Source organism: Cydia pomonella, chromosome 20 (genome assembly GCF_033807575.1).
Source record: "Cydia pomonella isolate Wapato2018A chromosome 20, ilCydPomo1, whole genome shotgun sequence".
Classification (NCBI taxonomy): domain Eukaryota; kingdom Metazoa; phylum Arthropoda; class Insecta; order Lepidoptera; family Tortricidae; genus Cydia; species Cydia pomonella.
Genome location: NC_084722.1, coordinates 2747723 through 2772501, shown reverse-complemented (window position 1 = coordinate 2772501; position 24779 = coordinate 2747723). Strand labels below are relative to the sequence as shown.

Genomic DNA, 24779 nt, shown 5'->3' with positions numbered 1-24779 from the left:
ATTATAAATGATTGATTGGTTGATAGGAATGGAATCGATTGACATAAACAAATTGGATGTGAAATATTACAATTTTCATACATATTGGGAAAAGTTTTCCTCGATTTGTGGCTTTTCTAGCCGGTTTTTTTTCTCGTGCAAGCTAGATAGGAATGGGATCGATTGGCATAAAAAAAGTTGTCAAAAATGTCCTTTTTCTCGCACCCTGTATGTTTTTTCCAAAATCTAAACGCGAATCTTCATTAATTTGAAGTCGAGGGAAGGTCTTTTAAGACCGTTTTCGCGTAGCAGCACGGGATCTGGTAGCTGCCCTCACTGACCCAAAAAGAAAATCCATCCTGTATTATCAATTTATCAGTATTGGCCGAACGTTAATTGCAATTGACAATTACACACTACAAATTGAACCGTAAACTGTAACCGTCTGTACGGTTCAATTTGTAATAGTTAATTGCATTAGTTTCCGCCAATACTGCGTACAATAGAGAGAAACTTAAATATAAATAAACCGTCCATAACTCAGGAACACATACCTGTATGTGATGGACACAAATAAAATGCCCTTACCAGGATTACCCGGGACCGCTTGCTTCATAAGCAGGGCCACTATTGACTAGCTTAGGTGGCTGTTTAGAGTGCGCCGACCTTTTATTGGTGCCCTCATTAGGAGATTGTTTTTTAATACACCACAATTCCCCCTAATGAGGGTGCCACTGGGAGGTCAGGGCTGTCCTAAACTCTAATCCACTTATCTCTCTTCTTCCTCGCGTTGTCCCGGCATTTTTACCACGGCTCATGTAAGCCTGAGGTCCGTTTGACAACTAATCCCCAGAATTGGCGTAGGTACTAGTTTTTACGAAAGCGACTGTCATCTGACCTTAAAACCCAAAGGGTAAACTAGGCCTTATTGGGATTAGTCCGGTTTCCTCACGATGTTTTCCTTCACCGGATAGCGACTGGTAAATATCAAATGATATTTCGTGCATAAGTTCCTAAAAACTCATTGGTACGAGGCGGGGTTTGAACCCGCGACCTCCGGGTTGAAAGTCTATCTACTTATATATATAAGAAATGGAATACTGCTTTGGCTTGTTTTGCTTAGTTCTAAAAAAATATTGAAGAATTATAAAACACAATTTAGAGAATACTTACTACAAAGTTTTTCAGCGATACATGTGAAGGATTTTGACCTATCCTCTCCTAAGGCACAGCCATACAAATGACAAATCCAAAATTTGCCACTGAAATTTGAACCTATTGTGTATGAAACAGAATTGATTTTGCGTTGTTTGAAAATTGAACGAAACAATGCAAAAGCGACTCTGTTCCAATTGAATATGATTTATTTCATCGAACTAAAGAAGTAAGTAGTAATAGATAGGACCTTGGGCCTTAGGAGGCTATGTATAACCAACATTAATATAGGCATTTGATTCCTGCCATGGTTTGATATCACATGTAATAAGGCGAAAAGCCTATCAATAAATATTAACTTAATTAAATAACCTACCTCATGGTACCATTTTATTTCATAATTATAGTAAATACTTAATGTAAATTAAAACTAGGAATAATTTAAAACTTAAATATTAACACTTTGGAATTTACAGTGCGTTTGGCAAGTACATAGAATTTAAAATACTTATGTATAAATCCATTTAGATTCCTGTTGGTCAACTCTATTTTACAGTGATATGGAACCAGATTACGCTTAAGCAGTCTTTATTTTTCTTTGTCTCTAATTATTAGGCAAGTAGAGTTAGACCAAGCTAAGTTGGCAGCGATTTTGATAGGACAGACTGCGTAAATGTTATTTAACCCTTTGACGGGCAAGACTGGAAAAATGCTCAATTCAAGCCTCATCGCGAATCTAGTCCTGAAAATTCAGTACAAAAAAAATACAAAAAGATGGTGTTTCTGATGAGCGAAAGAGGGTTAAACGTCATAATTTCATAGAAGTTTAACTGAACTTGTTCTAACTCTAAGTACTATACCCTAATTATTATACCCTTAACTATATGTAAATAAATAAATAAATAAATATTATAGGGACATTCTTACACAAATTGACTAAGTCCCACGGTAAGCTCAAGCAGGCTTGTGTTGTGGGTACTCAGACAATGATATATGTAATATACAAATACTTAAATATATAGAAAACATCCATGACTCAGGAACAAATATCTGTGCTCATCAGACAAATAAATGCCCTTACCGGGATTCGAACCCAGGACCACTGGCTTTATAGGCAGGGTCACTACCCACTAGGCCAGACTGGTCGTCAAAACCATATATGTATAATAATACTTAAATTTCACATATTTTGCTGCAAAAACTTCCTCTCATTTATACAGTTCTCCAACTCATCATGATATTTCTCAATCTTAGAATCAAAACCCGGACTTTGGATATCACCGTCAAAGCTGTTCCCAGTAATAATCTTCTCCTGGTTCAGCGTTGAATCAAAACGGACCTTCTTACCTGGGGTATTAGTTCTATTATGCGATGTTTCTGGCTCGTAATTTCTTTCTCTAAGTGGCGTCACGTTCATATTTAAGCGAGTATTTCTAAGAGTCTTTATAGTTTCATATGTATGTTCTATTCCATCAATTTCTTCAATCTCAATGTCATCTGAGATATCTAGATTTAGGGCTGGATTCTCAAAACCTGAGTCTTTAACGGCTTTTCCTTTAGGAGGCTTTCTAGGCACTTCATATGGATTCAAAGTGATGTTTGGATCTGGTTTATCTTTTTCCCCTTTAAAAGTCTTTTTTAATGTCTTAAACAGTTTAGAAGACAGCTTATTGCTGGCTTTTAAGATTTGATGTTTGAGATCTTTTTTAGCTTCGTTTGATTCATTTGATGTATTCCCTTGACTAATTTTATTTAAATTCATGATGTCTATAGCACTGAATTGTGAGACATCACAACCAAGTATTTTGCTCTGTTTATTTAAACTTTCATCTGTATTTTCGTAGATGGGACTCTCTGATCGATAATCATCAATATTTTCATACTGATTTTCAACATTAGATTCATTTACAGTAGATATTGTACTGTTAGTATCATGTGCGAATAATCTCCTTGGCATTATTTCATTTGTTTGTACGTTATTTTGTAAAATATTAGCTTCAGCATTATATTCTGATTCAGCTCTTGTTTCATTGATATCTAAAAATGGATTCTCTGTTGGTACAATTACATCATTAGCTATATTAGGATTCAGAAATGGGTTTGTGTTATTTTTATCAGGTATTTTTTTCTTTTTAGTTATTATTGTGATTGTTTTTATCTCCATTATGTTGCTTTCATTTAAATCGTCATCGAAGTAGATTGATTGATTTGATGCATTTGGTGAATCTAGAGCTAGTCTATCTATGAAGCTTAGACTGAGGTTACTAGGATTATTTACGAATATTTGGTTTGTTATGTTGGTTTGTACATTAGTAATGTTGCTGATAGATGATATATCTTGCATTTCACTATTAACAGCATTTAATGGTTTATGTTCCATATCAGAAACGCCAGAATCAAATACATCATTATTTATTTCAGACAAGTCTAATGTTTTATTGGTGTCTTGTAAATTTGGATGCAAATTTAAGAATGATTCTTTATTAAAAGTTGTTTCTAAAATTTGCGGTTTATTGACTGTTTCATTGGTAGACGTACCCTGTATAAAAGGAGCGCAGAAGGTTTCATCTTGTTGAGGGATGTTCAACATTCCTTTCGTAAACTCTTTCATATTTGGTGATATATTTGACACCTCAGTAGGTGTGACTTCTAAATTAGACGGAAAATTACTGAAATTACTTTGTACATTAGTAACATTCATTAAAGTATTATCATTAAGGCTACCATGTAATCTCTGTGGCACATTTAATGTTTCAAGCGTAAATGTCTTCTTTAAGTTCTGTGGATTTAAATCAGTCATATTAGCATAAATAGGTTCTTCAACCGATCCTAATTTACAAATATCATAATTCCTTGTATTTCTCTTAACATTCTGCAGTTCCCTAGCCAAGAATTCATTAACCGCTGCCTTACTAATGCCGAGATCTAACGCAGTGTTCTCAAAAGTGGTGATGTCACAGCTTTTGGTTCTCTTGCGTTTCTTCGGGACAATTTCCATGGCCGTGTTGCACGTGGGGTCTTCGTTGGCGAGGAGATCCAGTGCTGGGTTGAGGTATACATTGTTGCTTGGAGTGGTGAGCTTGCGTTTCGCTTTGGTGTTGGGTATTACCTCAAACTGGTTATTATTGATGGAGTCCATTGTGCTGAAACATAAATGGATTCATATAATATTCTAGTTATTACTATAAATGTTTGTATGTTTAGATGTATGTTTAATTAATCATAAATGGTTAAACAGATTTGGATAAAATTTGGCACATTAAATATATTTTATAGCCTGGAACCCTGGATTAAGATTTATGACGAGAAGGCTGAAATGTTTAGTGGAGTTCAATATTTATTGTAAGACAATCTTCAGATCAAAGCCTTTAAGTTTTTGACTTGCTCAAAGGAACAAAACGTCCATGAGACACACATAGCGTTAGACCTAGATAAGTTGGCAGCATTTTTGATAGCCCAGACAGTGCAAATATCAAGTAAATATGGTCCTGTTGATGATGATCCTCGTTATAAAGCAAAACATTTCGAGCAATTGTTGACTTAAAATATGCGAGTGACCCAGTTTAATATATTGAATAATAATAATATTAATTCAGCTTATATACGTCCCATTGCTGGGCACAGGCCTCCTCTCATGTTCAAGAGTGCTTGGGCTATAGGCCCCATGCTGGCCCAATGCGGGTTGGGGACTTCACATACACTTTTGAATTTCTTTGCGGACATACGCAGGTTTTCTCACGATGTTTTCCTTCACCCAATAGCTAGTGGTGAATATCAAATGAACATCAGTTCCAAAAAACTCATTGGTACAAGCCAGCATTTGAACCTGTGACCTCCGGATTGAAAATCATTCCACTAGGCCACCACCACTTTTAATAATATTATTTAATATGCTTAAAAGAAACTAATATTTTGTCTGACATGAGCAATAATATTATAGTTCTTAAAATATACCTTGGTGTAAAACCTCCTTAGCATTCAATAATCATGATTATTCTGTTTAAAAAAAAAAAATGTAAAAATACAGGTTTTGGTTATGTTCAGTCCAGTATTTTGTATCTTATCGAATAATAAAAGGATCAATTTTACTTGTTTTTTTTTAAAGTGCTAAAACTTCTATTAGCCAAATTTATAATTTCTAACTGCAGGCGATGATTAGAATAAATAAGTTCATAAAACGCATATCATTAAGGATTTAAAAACAAAAAACCTACTTTAATAAGGCTCAGACTAGGTGCGTAATTCACTGTAACTGATTGCTATAAAAGACATTGTTTAACTTAACAAAATTATGGTAAATTGTGTTTTCAATCAGTCAATGTGTAATATCTCAGGGATGGAAAAGAACCCTAAGCTTGACTGTGTAGATTTTTTTTTGCAATATTCATTAATCTATCTCGATTAATCTGAACAATACAACATAAATAATTTAACAATAACTTACCTTCAAACACGAGTGCTTCCAGTAAAATAACACGTAATCGTACACATATAACTTATCAGTTATTCCACATTCGATTTGGATTCACAGATTACGTTAAAACAATGGATTTCATTCATAGTTTTGCGTTTGAAATATGTAAACAAAAAATCGGCAGGTGTTCAATAGACCGTGTATGGCGGTTACTTTTTTGACAGCTGCCTAGTTGCCAGCACACAATTAAAATTTCTACCAAACGAATAGTTTCATTATTTGTTCATAGATCGCGTCTAAATCAAAATTTATAATTAGATGCACTGCAAGACAGCAAAATCAATAGATTGACACAGAATTTTGTCTATTCTAGGTATTTACATGTCGCTGGTCCAATATTACAGGTTTCTATGTTACATTTTCAAGATAGTTGAAATTCGACTCAATGTCACTATGACAATGTTCAAATTTCGGCTCGATAAAAGTAAAACATAGAACCCTGTAATTATGGAGTGTGGAATTAAAAGGAGTGAAATCTCTTATGGTAGAACTGTTGCAAAAGTGTCCAGCTGTCAGCTATAAATAATAGTTCCAAGTCTCTCCAGAGTAGCGCTAGAGTATCTAAGAACCTAGGCGTTATTGACGGAGTGAAGTGCGCTGTCTTTGATTAGATTTTTTTCTCAAGTATTGTAGTTATTGGAGCGCCACCTATTTATGGTTTTTAGATGACACTTTTTGGTACATGGAGATTCCCTTCCTTACCTCCACCTTCCATACCTGTAATATTGGGCCAGCGATGTGTAGAGTTTTTTTTTTAAGGAAATATTTACAATAAAACCACTAAAAACGCTCCATAAATTATATTTCTAATAAATCACGACATCGGTAACGATAACCAATGAAAATTATCACAAACTTGTCCAATCAATGGAATATTGAAGCACTATGCAAAAAATATCTAATAAAATAAAACTAATTAAGTACATGAAACCACCACCTCCTGGACTTATTGAGAAACTAACAACATTAATAATTCATTTATTAGGTACAAAACGAGAGAGACTAATAAAAAATAAACACCATCAAGTCATCAGCACCTTAGGTAAGTACACTCGTGATCAGGTAGGTATACCTAGGGTTTGCACGATGGGTCTGAAATGTATGAGAAGATCCGTGGATCTGGATCCAGATCCGGATTTTTAATAATTGCATTCGGATCCGGATCGCAAACCCCTAGCGGCCAAGATCCTCATAAATATCTAAATATGCACTCTTAACATAATTATGAAAAAAATAGGTACGTAAATATAATCCATTATAGGAATATGGTAAAAAGTTTTGACATAATTATGACCTAGACTGGATACTTGGAATCCCTCGAGTTAGTTAAATTAAATTCGTATTAACATATCCGAATATACAATCGGAAGTGTTTTCAATATGCAACAAGACTACAAAAACACATTTACATAAAACATCCCCCACGCCCACAAACCACGCAAATTGAATGCTTTCCCCACATTTAGATATATAGGAGTAGGTACTACATAGTTAACCCTTTGAACGCTTTATGTCATAAAGACAAACATCACTCAAACGCCAAGATCCCGGGCGCAAGGGAGCTAATGTAAACCTTACCTACTCGAAGTGCGAAAGTTACTTCGAGTGTCCGCCATGACACCTAGAGGTGTCCTTGGCATTATGGGCATGACTAGTAACGACGCCTTTAGGTGTTCTTGGCGTTCAAAAGGTTAAGATCTGTTTTTATATTCCAGATGATACAATTACAGTTTGATTGACCTATTGATGTCTCAATTATCTTATCATCCTTTTGTATATTCATTTTACAAGTATTAAAATGACAGATAGATGATACGTCAAATGGGGTTGGTCGGTCGCAGTCGGTCGAAGTATTTGACAGTTGGCGCCAGCGTAGGTTTTTCTGTCAATCCTTAGAAGTGTCAAATTCTTATTTTTTTTTATGGCCTGGCCTTTTTTCTACACCTTTAAGCCAAATCCCATAGTTTAACTATAGACAGGGAAAACCTACGCTGTCGTCATCCATGCAAACCTTTGCCAGTTGCCGAACTCCATTGGGGTAAACTGAACTGTTATTTTATTATCTGGAGAGTAAAATCATAGAGAAATAAGTAAGCATGGAGTGCCAGCTCCATACATCAATTTTCTTACCAAAACACTTATTATTTTCGTAGTCGACATCTAGCGTCAAGTAGCGGATTTATCAGTACTGCTACTTGACAATAGATGTCGCGACGAACGAAAAGTCTAATGCTCAACAATTTTCAGCTAATATTATAACCGGATTAACCGGAACTCTATTTTCAAATCCTTCTGCTTGTAATATTAGTTGTAAATTGTTGAGCAATACATTTTGCATCAGTCGCGACACTTGGCCTTTAATCTGTTAGATGGCGCCACTTTTTGATATTTAACAAATTTAACACATATCAGTAAAAGATTAACGATTAAAGTCAAATGGCGTTCTAAAAGTTTTAATCATGTGTCGAAAGATGGCAGTAAATTTAATGTGGCTTCAAAGTTTTCTTTAACAATCCACCTCTATTTCAAATTCTCTTTGCTATTACTAACTTAAGTTGGCAAGTTAGAGGACAAATACTGAGTTATTTTAGGGCCGTGATCCCAATGATCCCGAATGTCAAAATGTCCCATGGGACCGATATTAAAATCGTGAAAATAAAATGCCCCTGGGCTCATAACGTTTTGTCTACATTCTGGCCCTCATATCAAGTGGTCCATTAGATTTTTTCTGCGTGGGGAAATTTGTTTGGTATTAACTTCATAACACATTTTTTTACTGCAGGTTCCTCATCCCTCAAAATACCGTAATACTAAGTTACTCTGAGCAATTTTTTATATTAAATATGACACTTTCTCAGCAGAAAACGAAAATCAATTTACAAGATATTAGCAATGATATTAAATTTATATTATGTTTTTCTGGAAATCTATTTTAATTTAAGTAAGTGAAGAAAAAAAATCTTGAACTCAGCTATTTCTTTCAGTTGTATCCTTATTACTAAAGCAGCTTGTATCGAAAATATATGAAACTTTACAATCTTTCTCACAAAACACTATAAAATGATTTGGTTTTCTTGCTTTTTGCAAATTCATAAAACTATGCCTCAATTCCTAAAAAAATAAGCTTAACTCCCGCCGAGGTTCCTACCATTACCCCGCTCTCGTCCGTATAGTCAGTGCGGGGCGAGTCGTGTTGCTAGACGGACCTGTGTTGCGTTGCGCGCGCGAGCAAGCGAAATTACGTATTTCGAGCGCATAGTTCTGCGCGCTCGATCTTTGCAGCGGGTGGTGCGGTGAGAGGTATAAGCTCCGCCAACACGCGCAAGGTTTTTGGCGTCGGGTGCAGCCTTCAGGATCACGAACCCAAAATCGCCCAGTATAGGTCCTAGTTATCAAAACATCACATCCTCGGAAGCTTTAAATTTCTAGATACACGTTTTATTAAAATATTTGTTTAGCTAGGGAAAATATAAAATATATCATTATGGAAAGTACTTAAACTTCTACCCAATAACTAAGAATTCACTAAACATTATCAGTTTGCAATGTTTAGTTGTATGATGGACGCGATTATCGATGTAACTACAACGACATAATAGAAGAGTCACTTTACCGATAATAGAAAGAGACAGACGCTTTGTCGTGTCAGTAACGTGTCCATCATACATCCATTTTACAATAAAACTATTTCAGATGAATTCTAGACCTTTTTTAAATTTTATATACAATTTTCCTACTAATATATTTCTCCTATCTCCTTTTTGATAATTTATAAACGATTTGTACTCTGATGAAATATCAGTATACAGGGTGTATTTGAATTACGAATGAGTTTATTTTAAGGCAGGCAGATATTTAATGACGGTCGGTTAACGTCAGCCGTCGCTCCGTTGGTGGGATAAAAAAAACGAATCCCACCCAAACAAATAAAGTATTGCAATTTGAATTGATTACACATTTTAAATTATTCTTTCTTTTCTACATTTTTGGGTGGCTACTATTCCTTTTCTCTAACTAAGGTCCCAATACCAGTACTAATTACCACCGATGAAATTTGAATCATTATTACATGGAATAGAGTTGCATTTGTTTTGTTCCGATCGATTTAAAAAAGAAAAACGTAATCAACTCTATTTTCCAATATCGATTCAAATACCCCCGCATTTTTTTTTGTATTGTGGGCCACTAAAAGGTAATCTGCCAACGTTCGCTGACGTTCACGAGACTTCATGATACACCTACCCACTTATCAAAATTATCACCCGGCATGAAATAACTGACTCAATTAGTAATAGACTCTGGATCTACCTGGGACCTGAGGGCCTACCGCGAACCACGTTCGAAGAGTTTCCTCTCTGTCGCACTTATAAATTCGTACGCAAGTGTGATAATGATGAGGCAACATATCGAACGTAGTTCACGTTAGGCCCTCTGAGGTTACCCAATGAACTTTTCACGACAGGTACATAGTAATACATATACATATACTAAATTCAAGCTTGGTGCAAAGGGTATATAATATACCTACTTATCTATGGTCTGACCATAGTGAGCGAATATTAAGTACTCGATATACATTTTTTTCTTTATTTTCATTTATATATAAAACCTACCTAGGAATACAATTGACGATTGGAATAAAAACTTTGTACTACATGATATTTTTATACCAAGGCGATAGCAATCAAGCTTATGGTAAGTAAACACCGTAGTCTATGAACGATTGAACAGTTCTCGCGAGTCCATACATGAAGCCGCACTAGACTAGATGCAAGTTATGCTAGCCGGTAAGAGGTGTCGGGATTCCTACATTTTTAAGTATATGTGACCGCGGCGGTGATGTGAAGTGATGATACATAAATAATAAATAATAAATAATAGTAAATATAAATATTATAGGACATTATTACACAAATTGACTAAGTCCCACAGTAAGCTCAATAAGGCTTGTGTTGAGGGTACTTAGACAACGATATATATAATATATAAATATTTATAAATACTTAAATACATAGAAAACACCCATGACTCAGGAACAAATATTCATGCTCATCACATGAATAAATGCCCTTACCAGGATTTGAACCTGGGACCATCGACTTCGTAGGCAGGGTCACTACCCACTAGGCCAAACTGGTCGTCGAATACAGATACAGGTCCCTAGCTTGCTCTTAATACAGTGTAACATGCATGCTCTAAAAATTGGCAATAATTAACGACATTTCAAATATTGCAAGCTCAGAATCCAAACTTCATGGAATAAAGTAAGGTAATATGATATTTAATTTAAACATATTAATATAACAAATATAACATCAGGTTCAACTGTGGAAGCATCATAAACTTTTCTAAGGCGAATAAACCATTAAAAATTCAGTCTGTCTTTTTCTAGTATCAAAATGCTTAGCCAGACAGTTTATACGTATTTTTGGCCAGACTCAACCAAACATGTTATAAGCAGCACATTGCAAATTGCGACACGCTTTTTTGCCAGACCCCTACAACTGTTACTAACCTCCAACTTCTTGAAATTCTTGTTCGGCGTTTTATCTCTCTTGTAAGCCCTAATCCTCAGCAGCGAAGTAAGGTTCTAAAACTTGGAACAATTTTTATTGAGGGTCTGGTTTTTAGGGTGAGTTATTTTGGATCCATCGTCTAAAAGATTCAACTAGACACTTAAATGATTATAAAAGATGAATTTGACTAAAATTTTGTCATAGCTAGCATACATTGCATATCTAGTCTGGCTACCTATGATAATATTAGAAAAAAACAGAGAAATTTAAAATGCAAATGTAAACCTTTCATTAACTACTTTGAATGTGCCGTCTTTTACTTGTGTCATAATGATTTGCCAGACTAAAATACATATATCTAGCCACACAGATTAAATTATACACATTTTTAGCCAGGCTAAATTACACATCGTTTGAGTACGCTGCTAAAAGCTATGACACCTTCTAAAACCCAAAAAAGACACCTTATAACCTTACTAATCATATCCGATTTCTTCAAATTCTTATTCAACGCAGTCTCTTTTCTTGTCCGGATACGCTCTAGCACTTTGCTCTTCCTCAGAAACACAGTAAGGTTCCAAGGCGTGGAGCTGTTGCATTCATTTTTGAACAGCGTCTGCTTTTTAGGGCCCATCAGTTTATAACGCCTAGCTACGATAATTGAGCAGACCAAATTGACGAGAAAGTGTTGGTGCCTAACCAAAGTACATATACATAAAGGATGAATTTGGACTGAAAACGAGGTTTAAGATTTATTCCACATATTCTCGTCAATTTGGTCTACCAAAATGTTGAAGTGAACCTTTCACATTTAAGAATTTTTAACTCGTTTTCTAGTATCAAAACGCTTAGCCAGCCTATTAGACATATTTTTAGCCAGCCTAAATTAAACACCTTTTGAGCATATACTTAGAAGTAAAAATAAGAGACTCATCGACGCACCTTTTTTGAGACCTAAAAACGATACATAATTATTAATCTATATCCAATTTCTTAAAATTCTTATTCAACGCCTTATCTCTCTTCTTATCTGGATATGCCCTGGCCCTTTGCTCTTCCTCAGCAGCAAAGTAAGGTTCCAGAGCTTGGAGCTGCTGCATGCACTTCTTGTGAAGGGTCTGTGTGTCGGGGAGGGTGCCGCCGTAGTCGGGGGGGAGGGCGGAGCGAGGGACGACTGTTTCGTAGAACTTCTCCAGGTCTTCGGTTTTGCTGTGGAATTTTAGCTGGAAAAAAGAAAATAAATGTATTAAAATTTCATATTGAAATATATAAATTCGCCAGCTGACGCAAGGGCTTGTGCACAAATCACGCGAGGTTCAATAGGGTAGGGGGGGGGGGGGGGGGGGAATGCCACGAAAAGATTACGATAGATCACATTAGGGAAGGGGGGTATAGGGCAGATGATTTTTGAATTGATTTGTATCTAAAATCCATCTAAGCCCATTTTGCACCGTCTTTGACAGAAAAAAGCGAGGGAGTGTCATTATCATTCGTCACATTTTCATAGAAATTCGACATTAATGACACACTTCTTCATTGCAAAAAGTTAGGTTAGGTTAGCCGACTTTGTTTATCGTTTTCACGAAGAATCACTACATATTTTTAATTTTCACAAAAGTCGACGGGTGAAGGTCGTTTGTCGACAAGGTTAATCTGTTAGGCTCGTGCAACTCTGCAACAAAGTATGGCAGCGCCAATAAAAACGTCATTACAATCGTTTCGGGCGAGATTTCGGTTTCGGTCAAAAAACTACCGAAACTTTCGGCCGCGCTGAAACTATATCTTCGGTAATGTCCGATATCCGACTGAGGTTTTGGTTTTGGCAGGTTATTGGCATAAAAATCATGTTTCGGTCGAAGGTTCAGTTTCGGCAAAAAATACGGTTTCGGTCGGATACTATACGTCATATTTCCGTAAGATTTTTATCTAGCTACTCTCGCTATCATAAGAAACGGTTAGGATCTGTCTATCTCACTAAACAAGGTCGGATCGGGTAGCTTCTTCCATGTTTTAAGTCTCATTTTCGTTAAAAACATTGATTAGTTGTATATAAAAATTCTAACAAAGAAGATTTGTTAGAATTTTTATATACAATTAATCAAACGAACTACGTAAAATGAGGCGAAGCGACTTCTAACGAGTATAGGTTAGAATGCGGTGTTCGCCAAGGGGGAATAACCTCTCCGGACCTTTTCAACCTCTACGTGAATGACCTGATTGTGGGGTTGAGGAGTACCAGAGTCGGATGTTACATAGGTGGCGTCTGCGTTAATAGTTTAAGCTATGCGGATGACATGGTGCTCCTCAGCCCCTCGGCTGAGGGCCTCAGGAGTAGTCAGGAGGTTGCTTCATTTCTGTGAGAAATATACGATCTCTCACGGAATGAAGTATAATAGCTCTAAAACTGAATACCTTGTATTTAGAACGGGAAACAGTTGCATATACCTACATTTAGTACTTACTAAACGCATATAATACGCATACTGATGAGAACCGGTAAGTACCGGTAGGTATTCGCACCAGGTCTTCAGTACCGGTTCTTTCGACACTATTAAATTCCTGAGAATTTGAGAACCGAGAATTCGTGGGAGCATGCCCTAATACTAACAGGGCAAGGAACCCTGTGGAAACGGAATATTCAGAACTTTGGAGAACTTTATTTTTTTGGACCCCATTGTTTAATAAGTTGATTCTTTCATTGGTTTCACGAGATTCACAGTTATGACACGTTTAACAGAACTTAGGGTGTAAGCACATCGCGTTTTTTAACACGTCGTCAACGCGCGTTTATTTTATTTATTTTATTTTATTTTATTTATTACAAAATATATAAACATTACAGTCAACAAAAACCAAGGCGCTTATATACTAGAACAATTATATATATATATATATATATATATATATATATATATATATATATATATATATATATATATATATATATATATATATATATAATATATATATATATATATATATATATATACATTTAGATATTAACAATACACAAAAATAATACTACTGTCATAACTAAAATTAAATTAAGTACAATGTCACCATATACATTACATTACAAATTCATGCATTCGTTGTAAATTAAATTAAAATAAAAAGTTGCGAAAACTACATACAATTATTATTTAAATAAATTAAAAGTTTTCGACCAAATCCACCAACACTGTCCGCAAACACGTCTATATGTGGGGCGTCGATGGACATGGCATTGAGCATAGCCAGGGCCCTCGCGGTAGACGCGTTCCTGGCGCGGCGGGTGCGCACTGAGCTCGACGCGAAGAGCCGCTGCGGGCGCCTCGCCGGCAGCGCGCTCAGCCCCGCAGGACAAGGGCGCGCATTCGGCACAAATATACCCAATCTCTCTAGCACATATGAGTTATTTACTGTACCATTGAGAATTCCATAATAATGGATCAACAGCAGCAGTTTGCGTCTCAGGTTAAGAGTCCTGAGTCCCACCATACCCAGCACGAAAAGAGAGGGATACATATAAGGGTAGTACCCGTAAATTCTCTTGTACATGTATCGCGCGAAACGTCTTTGAACCCTCTCGATCATTAACCTATACTTCTCCTCACTAGGGTCCCAAGTAATGGCTCCAAACTCCAGCTTGCTCCGGACATAAGCATTGTAAAGCATCATGGCCACAGTGGTATTTTTAAATTCCGCTCCGCGTTTATATCGATGCATACGCACGCGACTCACGACACAGTTTGTATGCCCTTAATCGCATATAATCATAATTAATAATAATAATTGGTGGGTATCGATATAAATAGCGCCTTATTTTATTAAAAAAAAGTAGTGGCATGTCTTTTTACACTAATCCAGGGGTTCCCAAAGTGTGCGCCGCGGCGCCCTGGTGCGCCGTAGAAAGTAAAGAGGGGCGCCGTGAGTTCTATCATTATCCGAAACCACAAATATTCGCGGGTACCTATTTGAGCGCTCGCATCGGTAAATAATATAGCGTCGTGTCACTCTTTTTCGACCGTGATTTTAAATTTACAAGGGCGCCGTTGCAAAATACTAAACTTGTAACTGCGCCGCATGGTGAAAAAGTTTGGGAACCCCTGCACTAATCCTTATTGTCTTTTCAAACAATGAACGATTGTTTTGTTGAACAATGACCTACCGACTAATCAAGATATTACCGGGTGATACGATACAACTAAGAAGTTATATTAATTAATAAAATTAATAAATATCATAGGACAATCTTACACAAATCGTCTTAGTCCCACAACATTATTAAAAAAGGCCCGGATTATGAGACCTGCCCCTAGGCACTTGGAAAGGTACTTAGAATTTAGGCCCATTCTCCATCTCAAAACCATTGCTAGGTCAAAACCTACTACTACTAGATACTAGACAACTTATTATATATACACCGTGTTTTTTTTTATTTGCTTTAACTTTCTCAAAGACACCGATATTCAAATTAACTCCATTTCGGAGATAATCAATCATTAATTTTTATCTTATTATGCCCTTACGAGCATGTACACTTGCCTTAGGGCCTGTTTGCTTATTGATTAGTGTTTAGTGCGAGTTCATACATTTGCTACTAAACGTAAGTACTATCTCGGACGATCTATATTCGAAATGACATTGATATGTCACAGTTTTCAATTGTCTGGCTGAGTTAAATGTAATGCCCGTGTTACAACAACGCTATATGCAACATTTAGTTCCTTTTTATAAAAATAAAAATAGTAAAAAAAACTAAAAAAAAATATTTTTTTAAAATTAACTATGCCATTTAGTTTCCTTCAACGTACTAACCGATACCCCGAAGTAAACGAAATTCAATAAAAACACGGTGTATATATATATTTATATTGCGTATATTTTTGATATAAATACAAACTTAAACGAGACGTAGGTTTTAGTGGTATGAAATCATTCTGAAAGAAAATTGTAATTTATTCTTAAGTTAATTCATTTTTTTAAATTTTGTATGTGCAATGTATATCGTACATCGTGATCATTTGTGACAGTTGTGACGTCGCGTCATTAATAAATTTATAAATTAATGTGACTAGACAAAGTAGTGATAGATTGCTTGCTGAATTATTTTATATGGAAAAATAAAAGTCTACCTTTTTTTATAAAATAAAACCTATGAAAGTGGTTCATTAAAGCCTAAACTAACTATTACCCTTTTATTATGGTAGCTGTATAAATGTATATACATATCTGGGGCCAAAAGAAGGGAAAAAATGTCATGAATTAGGGCCACTTTCGCCAAAAGAATTTTTTTTTCGTATTTTTTTAATGTAAGTATTTGTACATAAAATCAACTGTTGTTTGTAAACCTGTCACTTAAAATGAATTTTTACTTTTTTTGTTTCGTAAAACCTAGTTTTTGCAGTGTTATTTGTCACTTTTTTACATCTGAGAATGAGGATATTTAGACTACGTCCCACAGTAGCAACATCGCCATCAAAAAGGCGTTTAGCACTATGAAACACTTGGTTTTTTCAATTGGCATTAAATTGGCAAATTCCAGAAAAGTTTATAGGACGTTTTAGACTTTAAATATGATCAGGAATACACTATTAAAATATTTCGCGTTGCTCGTGAAACACCGTGTATGTAATAGGCATCTGATATCTGCAAAGTTTTTATTTACTAGCTTTTACCCGCGATTTCGCCTGCGTGAAATAATAATGACGATTAATAAAAAGTATCAAAACTCCTCAAACCCTGAGCAGGGTTATTCATAAACTCACCATGTCGTAGAACATCTTCTCCGTAAATGGCATCCTGTTGAGGATGAGCAAATTGTTCACGATGGGCTCCTAGTTGAACACATGGATGGCCTTCATTTTAAAGGTTTTCCTTCCTGGACTACTGAAATGATTTACTTACGAACATGGATAGCTTCCCAGGGGTTTGAAGATGGATGACTTCAACCTACCATAACGTAGAACTTCTTCTCCATGAAGGGCCTGATGAAGATGAGCATTTCGGAGTTGAACGCGTGGATGCCCTTCATGCTAAAGGTCTTCCCTCATGGACTACTGAAAGTCTTCACTTAGAAACATGGATAGCTTCCCAGGGGGTTCGAAGATGGAAAACTTCAACCTACCATGTCGTAGAACTTATTCTCCATGAAGGGCCTGATGAGGATGAGCATTTCGGAGTTGAACTCGAGGATGCCCTTTATGCTTTCTCTCATACACTACTGCAAGTCTTCACTTCCGAACATGGATATCTTCCTAGGGGGTTCGAAGATGGAAAGCTTCAACCTACCATGTCGTAGAACTTCTTCTCCATGAACGGCCTGATGAGGATAAGCAGCTTGTCCACGATGGGCTCCGAGTTGAGCACATGGATGCCCTTCATGCGGACAGGCCAGGCCTCCTGCACGAACTGGAAGAACTTACGGAGGGACCTGGAAGGAAAAGGTCGATTTTAAGTTTGATATGATACAGGAACTTGGTGATACTAGACATACATGTGATACAGTATGATACAAGTGCCAGTGGTTATGATGGGTGTTAGAATGGACCATACAAACAAAAGATTAAAACATTTTAAAGATTCCGAAAAACAATGCGACAATTTTTTTGTAGAAAACTCCTATTTCAAAGCCGGTTAAAAGGTAGCTTGCCTGTCACCTGAGTCCTAATATTTTTTTAGCAAAAATAAAATTTTTGGTACAAACTTTTATTGCTGACTGTACTTTTCTTTACACACGCAACTAATACTCATCGAGACAAAACCTCATACACAATTAGGCAGCGTTGTTTTATCATAGAGTTCCCATGGTCACCTCCTGTCTCCATCATCAGATCAGCTCGTGGTACCATAATATTGCATTGTCATTTTCACCAGACTTATACACCGTGTTTTTTTTTTATTTGCGTTAATTTCGAGGGTGCATTCCTGACCTTAAATTAAGTAACTTTCTCAAAGACACCGATATTCTAATTAACTCCATTTCGGAGATAATCAATCATAATTTTTTATATTATAAGGCCCTTACGAGCGTGTACACTTGCCTTAGGGCCTGTTTACTTATTGATTAGTGTTTAGTGCGAGTTCATACATTTGCTACTAACGTACGTACTATCTCGGACGATCGATGTTAGAAATGACATTGAAATATCACAGTTTTCAATTGTTTGGTTGAGTTAAATGTAATGCCCGTGTTACAACAACGTGATACAACATTTAGTTACTTTTTATAAAAATAAAAATAGTAAAAAAATACATGTTTTTTTTTTTGTAAATTAACTATGCCATTTAGTTTCCTTAAACATACTTACCGAAACCCCGGAGTTAACGCAATTCAATAAAAACACGGTGTATATGTATGAAAAATTTCAGCGGTTTCCGATTAACCGGAAAGTGGGTCAAGTTTAGCTTCAAGGATTTGACCCACAAAAACATACATGCTAACAAGGCAAGTTAAATAAAAACTTGTAAAAAAGAACTATGCCACATTTTTCAAAATCGATTCAACCGTTTTGGCTCTTCTATAAAACATACCTACTGCTAAAACAGCGGTACTCAACCTTTATTTTATGGGGGCCATAAAGACGGTTTTGTCTAGTACAGTCAAGGTATTAAATATCGATACGGACAAAGTGACAAAAATATGTACACACTACCTTAATATATAGACAATAAGATCGTGTATACATATATCTGGCACTTTGTCCGTATCGATATTTAATACCTTGACTGTACCCCGGGCCGCAAGATGACTTTGCTAAGGCTACGTACGCACTAAGCGGCTAGCCGCGTGCGGACAGCCGCATGACGGTTAAGAATGTATGAAACCGCAACCATAAATACTGAACGCACTAAGCGGTCCGCCGCAACCGCACGCGGCTGGCCGCATAGTGCGTATGGGGCCTAAGAGTTCGCAGCAAGCTCGCTTCTCCATACAAAAATAGTTACGCTCTAAACAAGTTCAAATATACTTGACCAGTTTGGCCTAGTGGGTAGTGACCCCGCCTACGTAGCCGATGGTCCCGGGTTCAAAATGTTCAAATCCTCGTAAGGGCATTTATTCGTGTGATGAGCATGGATATTTGTTCCTGAGTCATGGCTGTTTTCTATGTATTTAAGTATTTATAAATATTTATATATTATATATATCGTTGTCTAAGTACCCTGAACACAAGCCTTATTGAGCTCACTGTGGGACTTAGTCAATTTGTGTAATAATGTCCTATAATATTTATTTATTATTTATTTATTTATTCATGTAGGCCTAGCAACAAGCACTTATGAATAGTAAGACAGTGTTACATATAATTATTTTAAGCTAATTATCAGAGCAATTTATTGATGTTGTAAATATTCTTCCATATATAATACTAATGAATATAATTATAAAATCTTAAAACGACTAGTGATTGCTATGCTAGTGATAAGGTATATCTATCCCTGTAGGGCTAAGATGGTTGGCTTTTTATCATTTGTCACCATGCCTGTCACGTTCTAACAAGTATGCGCGAATGAGACAGGCATAGTGACAAGTGATAAAAATGGAACCATGACGCCACCGCTGTAGGGCTGCTGGTTACACTGGTTATAATAATACCTAAAAATGGTAATGGTAGTAACCGGAACTCTATTTTCAACTCCTACGCTTACTCTGGTTATAATATTAGCTGAAAATCCTTGAGCATTAGACTTTTTGTTTGCCGCGACTTCTATTGTCGAGTAGCAGTACTGATAATTCCGCTACTCGATGCTAGATGTCGACTACGAGAATAATAAGCGTTTTGGTACCAAAACTGATGTACGGAGTGAGCACTCTGTGTACTTCTTATTTCTCTATGATACGATATAGGTCGGATGTCAAAAGTGACGTTACTTCAAATAAAAACGTCACTTTTGAAACTGACATATCCGATCCCTATCGTATCTAAACCTAATATTTGACGTAACTGCTAAAGATCTAAGTAAAGGTACTTAATGCGATTATAGTTCTTCAAGCGAACAAGGTCGTAAATCTGAAATGTGGTCCACAGTTCTAACTCGTACACATTCCTAATAAATGGACCACAGTGCCGGCATTGGTAGAGATCAAAAATGGCAGGCCAACAAATCTTTTCATGTATCAAAAAGCTATGTAAAAGTAAATGAAAAGTGCCGAAGTTGTCTTATTTATAAAAGGCAGGCGGATAATGGATGGTATAGTCGCTATCAGATATATCGGAGCGGCCAAGGTGCTTACAAATATCTCAACACGCCTCTATTGTCAAGGCGTAAGAGTGCGTGTTCAGATATTTGTGAATACCATAGCCGCTCCGATATATCTGATGGCGACTGTACAATAATGTTGACAAGTTGGCACTGTGGTCAAAATAGGAATGTAGACGATCTGGGACCGTAGTCAAAATAGTAATGTGGACGACTTAGGAAGATGACGATTTAGGAATTGCACGCTGACGAAATGGCATTGTGGACGATTTAAAAAGGTGACGAAATAGGATTGTAGCGAAGCAGTCCTCAGCCGAATACGCGCCAAAAAGATCACCAATTATATAACAGCATACAACAAAAAGCGATAAAGCTATAAATGTAGAATAATCAGACTGCAAGGGCTCCTCTACACGATGGCCCAGCGTAGGCCAGTCTAAAGGACGCAGCTATGCGGTGGAATGAGATAGAAATATCACTTGCTCCCTCTAACGCATAAATGCGTCCCTTGGACTGGCTAACGCTGGGTCATGACACCATGGTGTAGAGGAGCCATAACAGATTATTTTGAACGTGAACTGTAGAAATTTACCTCTATTAGGAAAATGTTCCAGTATCATACGTAATAGCTTGGAAAAACATTTTTGTTTTTTGATTTACCTACTAGAGGTACTCAGCACAATGAAAAAGAAAATGGGAGTAGTACTAACAATAAGAAGAATAAGAATTTATTTTCAAAAATGGTAAATACGACATATTAAGAGATATATTAGAAGGTATAATAGACGGCAGAAGAGGTAGAGGAAGAAATGGAGTGGACATTGGACCGATACTCAGGACTCCGGCACTCTGTCTCTAGAAAGGCAAAGAGTGGAGAAAACATTCGCATGACGATCGCTGACATCCGATAGGATTTAGATTTGGCACCATAAGTAGATTTACCTACCTTAAGTAAATCTAACTTAAATCATATTAATGTTATTAAACAAACGAGTCGGTATGACAAAAAATATTGTAATGTTGATTTTGCACGTGCAGCATGTATTAACATAAGGTCAAGGTCGTCGAGGTTATAAGTCGCCTTAATTATTGAATCTAGTTAGTAGTTAAGCTGTTTTGTTTGTTTCAACTAGCATGCGTCACTAGTATAAATTATATGACGCTGGTAATTCAGGTTTGATCAACTGTTTACGTAATTATATTCATCAGATGGACAACCGGTAGCCAGGCGGTAATGTCATAGTTTCTATACGGGAAGTATCGGGGATCGTGCTTTTTAATATATTTGCCATTTTGATAGGAAATTGCTTTCGATAGTATCGCTGCTTTCAGAGCGTGGAATAGTTTTTCTTAAACTTGCAATGAAATGTGGACATGACTTACTTCAAATTAGGTCCGGAAATATTACGTGTCCGGTGCGATGAATGAAGATGATATGTAAAGGAATTTCGAGCAGCCTTACACACCTAGGCCTGTAAGGCAACCTTCTTTTGCTTTTAAACGTCAAATTGTGACACGTCTTGGCATTCAACCATAAAAAACCTATAAGCAAAATTCTGCCATTATGGTTTTTTTTTCAAATTTTTTTCTTTTGTGTTTTTTATTATTACATATTTCAGGGTTAACAAAAGGGGAACAAAAATTGGAAAGTAATAATAAAAAAACACTAAAAGAAAAAAACACGGTGAAGGGAAACATCGTGAGGAAACCTGCATACATCTGCGAAGAAATTCAAAGGTGTATGTGAAGTCCCCAATCCGCATTGGGCTAGCGTGGGGACTATAGCCCGAGGCCTCTCGCACATGAGAGGAGGCCTGTGCCCAGCAGTATATAGGCTGATTTATTATTATAAAAGAAAAAACAGGCAATAAGCGTAATGGCGTGCGTTGTAGCGCCAAAATAATCAATTTTTCTTCCCCTTCAATACCCCACGCACTGAATAACCTATCGCATTAGGATCGCCTCAGGCAGTGTCTTACCTGAGCGAATAACTCGCGAACGCGAAGCGGCGCGGCGCGGCGCGGGTGAATTCAATCCTTTGATATGGAATTGTCCTATGGAAGTGTCCTACGTGGGCGATCTCCGAATGCCGTTGGTCCGCCGCGCCGCATTCGCGAGTCATCGCCCACGTAAGCCGCGCTGTCAGATCACAAGTTTGTCAAATATATGTCCCTAAAAGTCGTATACGTCATTATTGAATAGTTGGGGCATTTCCCTGGATCTTGCAATACTAAAGGTTATTATATAGGGTACTTATGTGGTACTTATTACACGTCAACATAAAGTTAACTACCGGCGGTGTTATCGCTATTAGCGGTCTCTTCCAAAAATCCAGACAACTAGTGTTGGTTAAGACTCAAGTCTTTTAAGTCATCTGCTTCAAGACTTGACTCAGTTTCTCAGACTCTAGTCATTAAGCCGAAACTTATTAAGTCTATTATGTAGAAAAAAATTCTAAAGCCTTTATTCGACTACCCGTTTGTAAAGATTTGAACCCTTTGTGTTACTCGTAGATAAACGACTTGGATCCTTTTCAGTTGCACTTAAAAACTCAATGAAGGACTTAAAAAACTCGGAAGTTTTTAAAGCGCAGAGTCGCATAATAATAACTAGAGATCTAGACTTAAGAATCTCGAGTTCTTACCAACTCCACATACAGCCTTGGGGTAACAAGGGGTGACCAATAACTTGGAGTACCTAATACTTATTTTATTCGCGGTATATCAAGGAAAACCCACTCGCTGATAAGTTATAACAGAAAATGTCGTTTGAAATGCTTCTGTTATCGTGCCCATTAAAATGTAATCAGAATCGTTTGGATTGGTTATTGAATAGTAGAAATATATAATAATGACGTTATGGTTGGTTTATCTAAACCACTGCGTTTACCACTAATGGTCGGTTAAACGTTTATTAAAATTGGTTGGTTTCCTACAAACAAGTTATACGTAGGTACATGGAGATTTCGTTGTGTGATTATATCCGTTTTAAGGCAGTGTCTTACGTGAGCGAATAACTCGCGAACGCGAAGCGGCACAGCGCGGCGCGGGTGAATTCAATCCTTTGAAGCTATGGAAGTGTCCTACGTGGGCGATCGCAAGTCATCGCTAATGTAAACCGCTGTGTAAGGGACTGAGTCAAAAAGTGGTGTCGTAGCAGTAGTTCTGACGTCGGTAAGGCAAGGTACTAAAATCAGCAGCTAAGACCATTCTTGTTCCTTTTTTGGTACACCGTCACCTGTATTACCTATGATGTAAAAATTTGTAATACCTAACAATCTAATATGATTATGACCTTATATAATGACTAAATATTATGAAAAGACTGTTGAAAATGACTGGACAGGTTACTCAGTAAAAGGAGTTCTACAATGAAATAGGAGTAGAAAGTTTAAGATCAGAATAATGTAACTTATTTATATGACACCGTATGATTGTGCACCCGTTAGTTTACAATCTAACAGAAGTAGAAATTAAGAGAAATTTCCTCCCGCGGACGCTTCGGCTGTGGAATGAGCTTCCTGCCGACGTTTCCCGAGGGGCAACAGTATAGGGTTCTTCAGAAGTGTACACGTTTTTAAAGGGTCGGCAACGCGCATGTAATATCTCTGGTGTTGCAGGCGTCCATAGACTAAGGTGACTGCTTATCATCACGCGGGCCTTATGCTTGTTTGCCACCGATGTAGTATTAAAAAAAGGAGGTTACGTTAGATTTTAATCTTTCTACCGTCAATTTATAATTTAACTAACTAGATTGATCCTGCGTAAGATACTGGGCCCCAAACGAAGAGCGGATGAAAGGTGGACAGTCCTTAAGAACCGTGAGACTGAAGACCTAGTGGCTGAACTTAACATCATGGGAGAAAGTAAAGCTCACAGACTCCGTTGGTTGGGCCGCCTTGAGAGAATGGATGAAGATCGGAACGTAAAAAGAGCGTACCTGGGTCACCTAGCAAGACGACGCCCCAGGTATCGCTGGAGCGACATGGTGGAGGTGGATCTGCGAACTTCGAGTCAACAATTGGCGAGAAGTCGCACAGGACCGAGAAAAGTGGCGCTATCTTGTGTCGGAGGCCAGGTCTCATTTTGGGTCGCTGAGCCAACGGAGTAAGTAACGAGATTGTAAACTGACGGTTGTTTACAATTTTACGGTTACATGTATATGTATGTATATACATAAAGATGACAATGATAAAGATGATTTTTCGTTTACTAATTTACCTTTGCTTATCCTTTTGAAAGCTAAAACATTGAAAATATATATAATAGTTATTTTAGAGTTAATCGTGGTAAATGAGTGTCGTTCAAAAGAATTATTCCACGGGAATAATTAAACGCCTATGGTTATATATACTAATAAGTACATACAAATAGACTAACTTTACTAGTTTTCTTTACATTTGCATAAAAAAATATATTAATCTTATACCTTTAAACGAGCAAATATATATATATCGAGGATGAGGTACCTAA

At 36.8% G+C, this 24779-nt stretch overlaps 2 protein-coding genes across 3 annotated transcripts in view; both read right to left on the bottom strand.

Moving 5' to 3' along the window:
• Positions 1-2293: 2293 nt before the first annotated feature.
• LOC133529277 (protein dopey homolog PFC0245c-like) lies at positions 2294-5871 on the bottom strand. Its single transcript, XM_061866974.1, has 2 exons — positions 5579-5871; positions 2294-4277 (listed from the first exon to the last, which is right to left on the bottom strand). The coding sequence occupies exon 2, from the start codon at positions 4271-4273 to the stop codon at positions 2315-2317; it is 1959 nt and encodes a 652-aa protein (XP_061722958.1). The 5' UTR covers positions 4274-4277; positions 5579-5871; the 3' UTR covers positions 2294-2314.
• Positions 5872-11082: 5211 nt separating this feature from the next.
• The window catches only part of LOC133528959 (alpha-tocopherol transfer protein-like), a 37640-nt gene continuing 23943 nt past the window's right edge, over positions 11083-24779 (bottom strand). Inside the window, exons 4-6 of one of the 2 annotated variants that reach the window (XM_061866496.1) lie at positions 24528-24548; positions 17398-17539; positions 11083-12347 (exon numbers count right to left, since the gene is read on the bottom strand). In XM_061866496.1, the coding sequence (XP_061722480.1) occupies positions 12099-12347; positions 17398-17539; positions 24528-24548 (412 nt within the window). In that variant the 3' untranslated portion in view covers positions 11083-12098. The remainder of the gene's footprint in view (positions 12348-17397; positions 17540-24527; positions 24549-24779) is intronic. The other variant, XM_061866497.1, reaches the window with a different exon arrangement.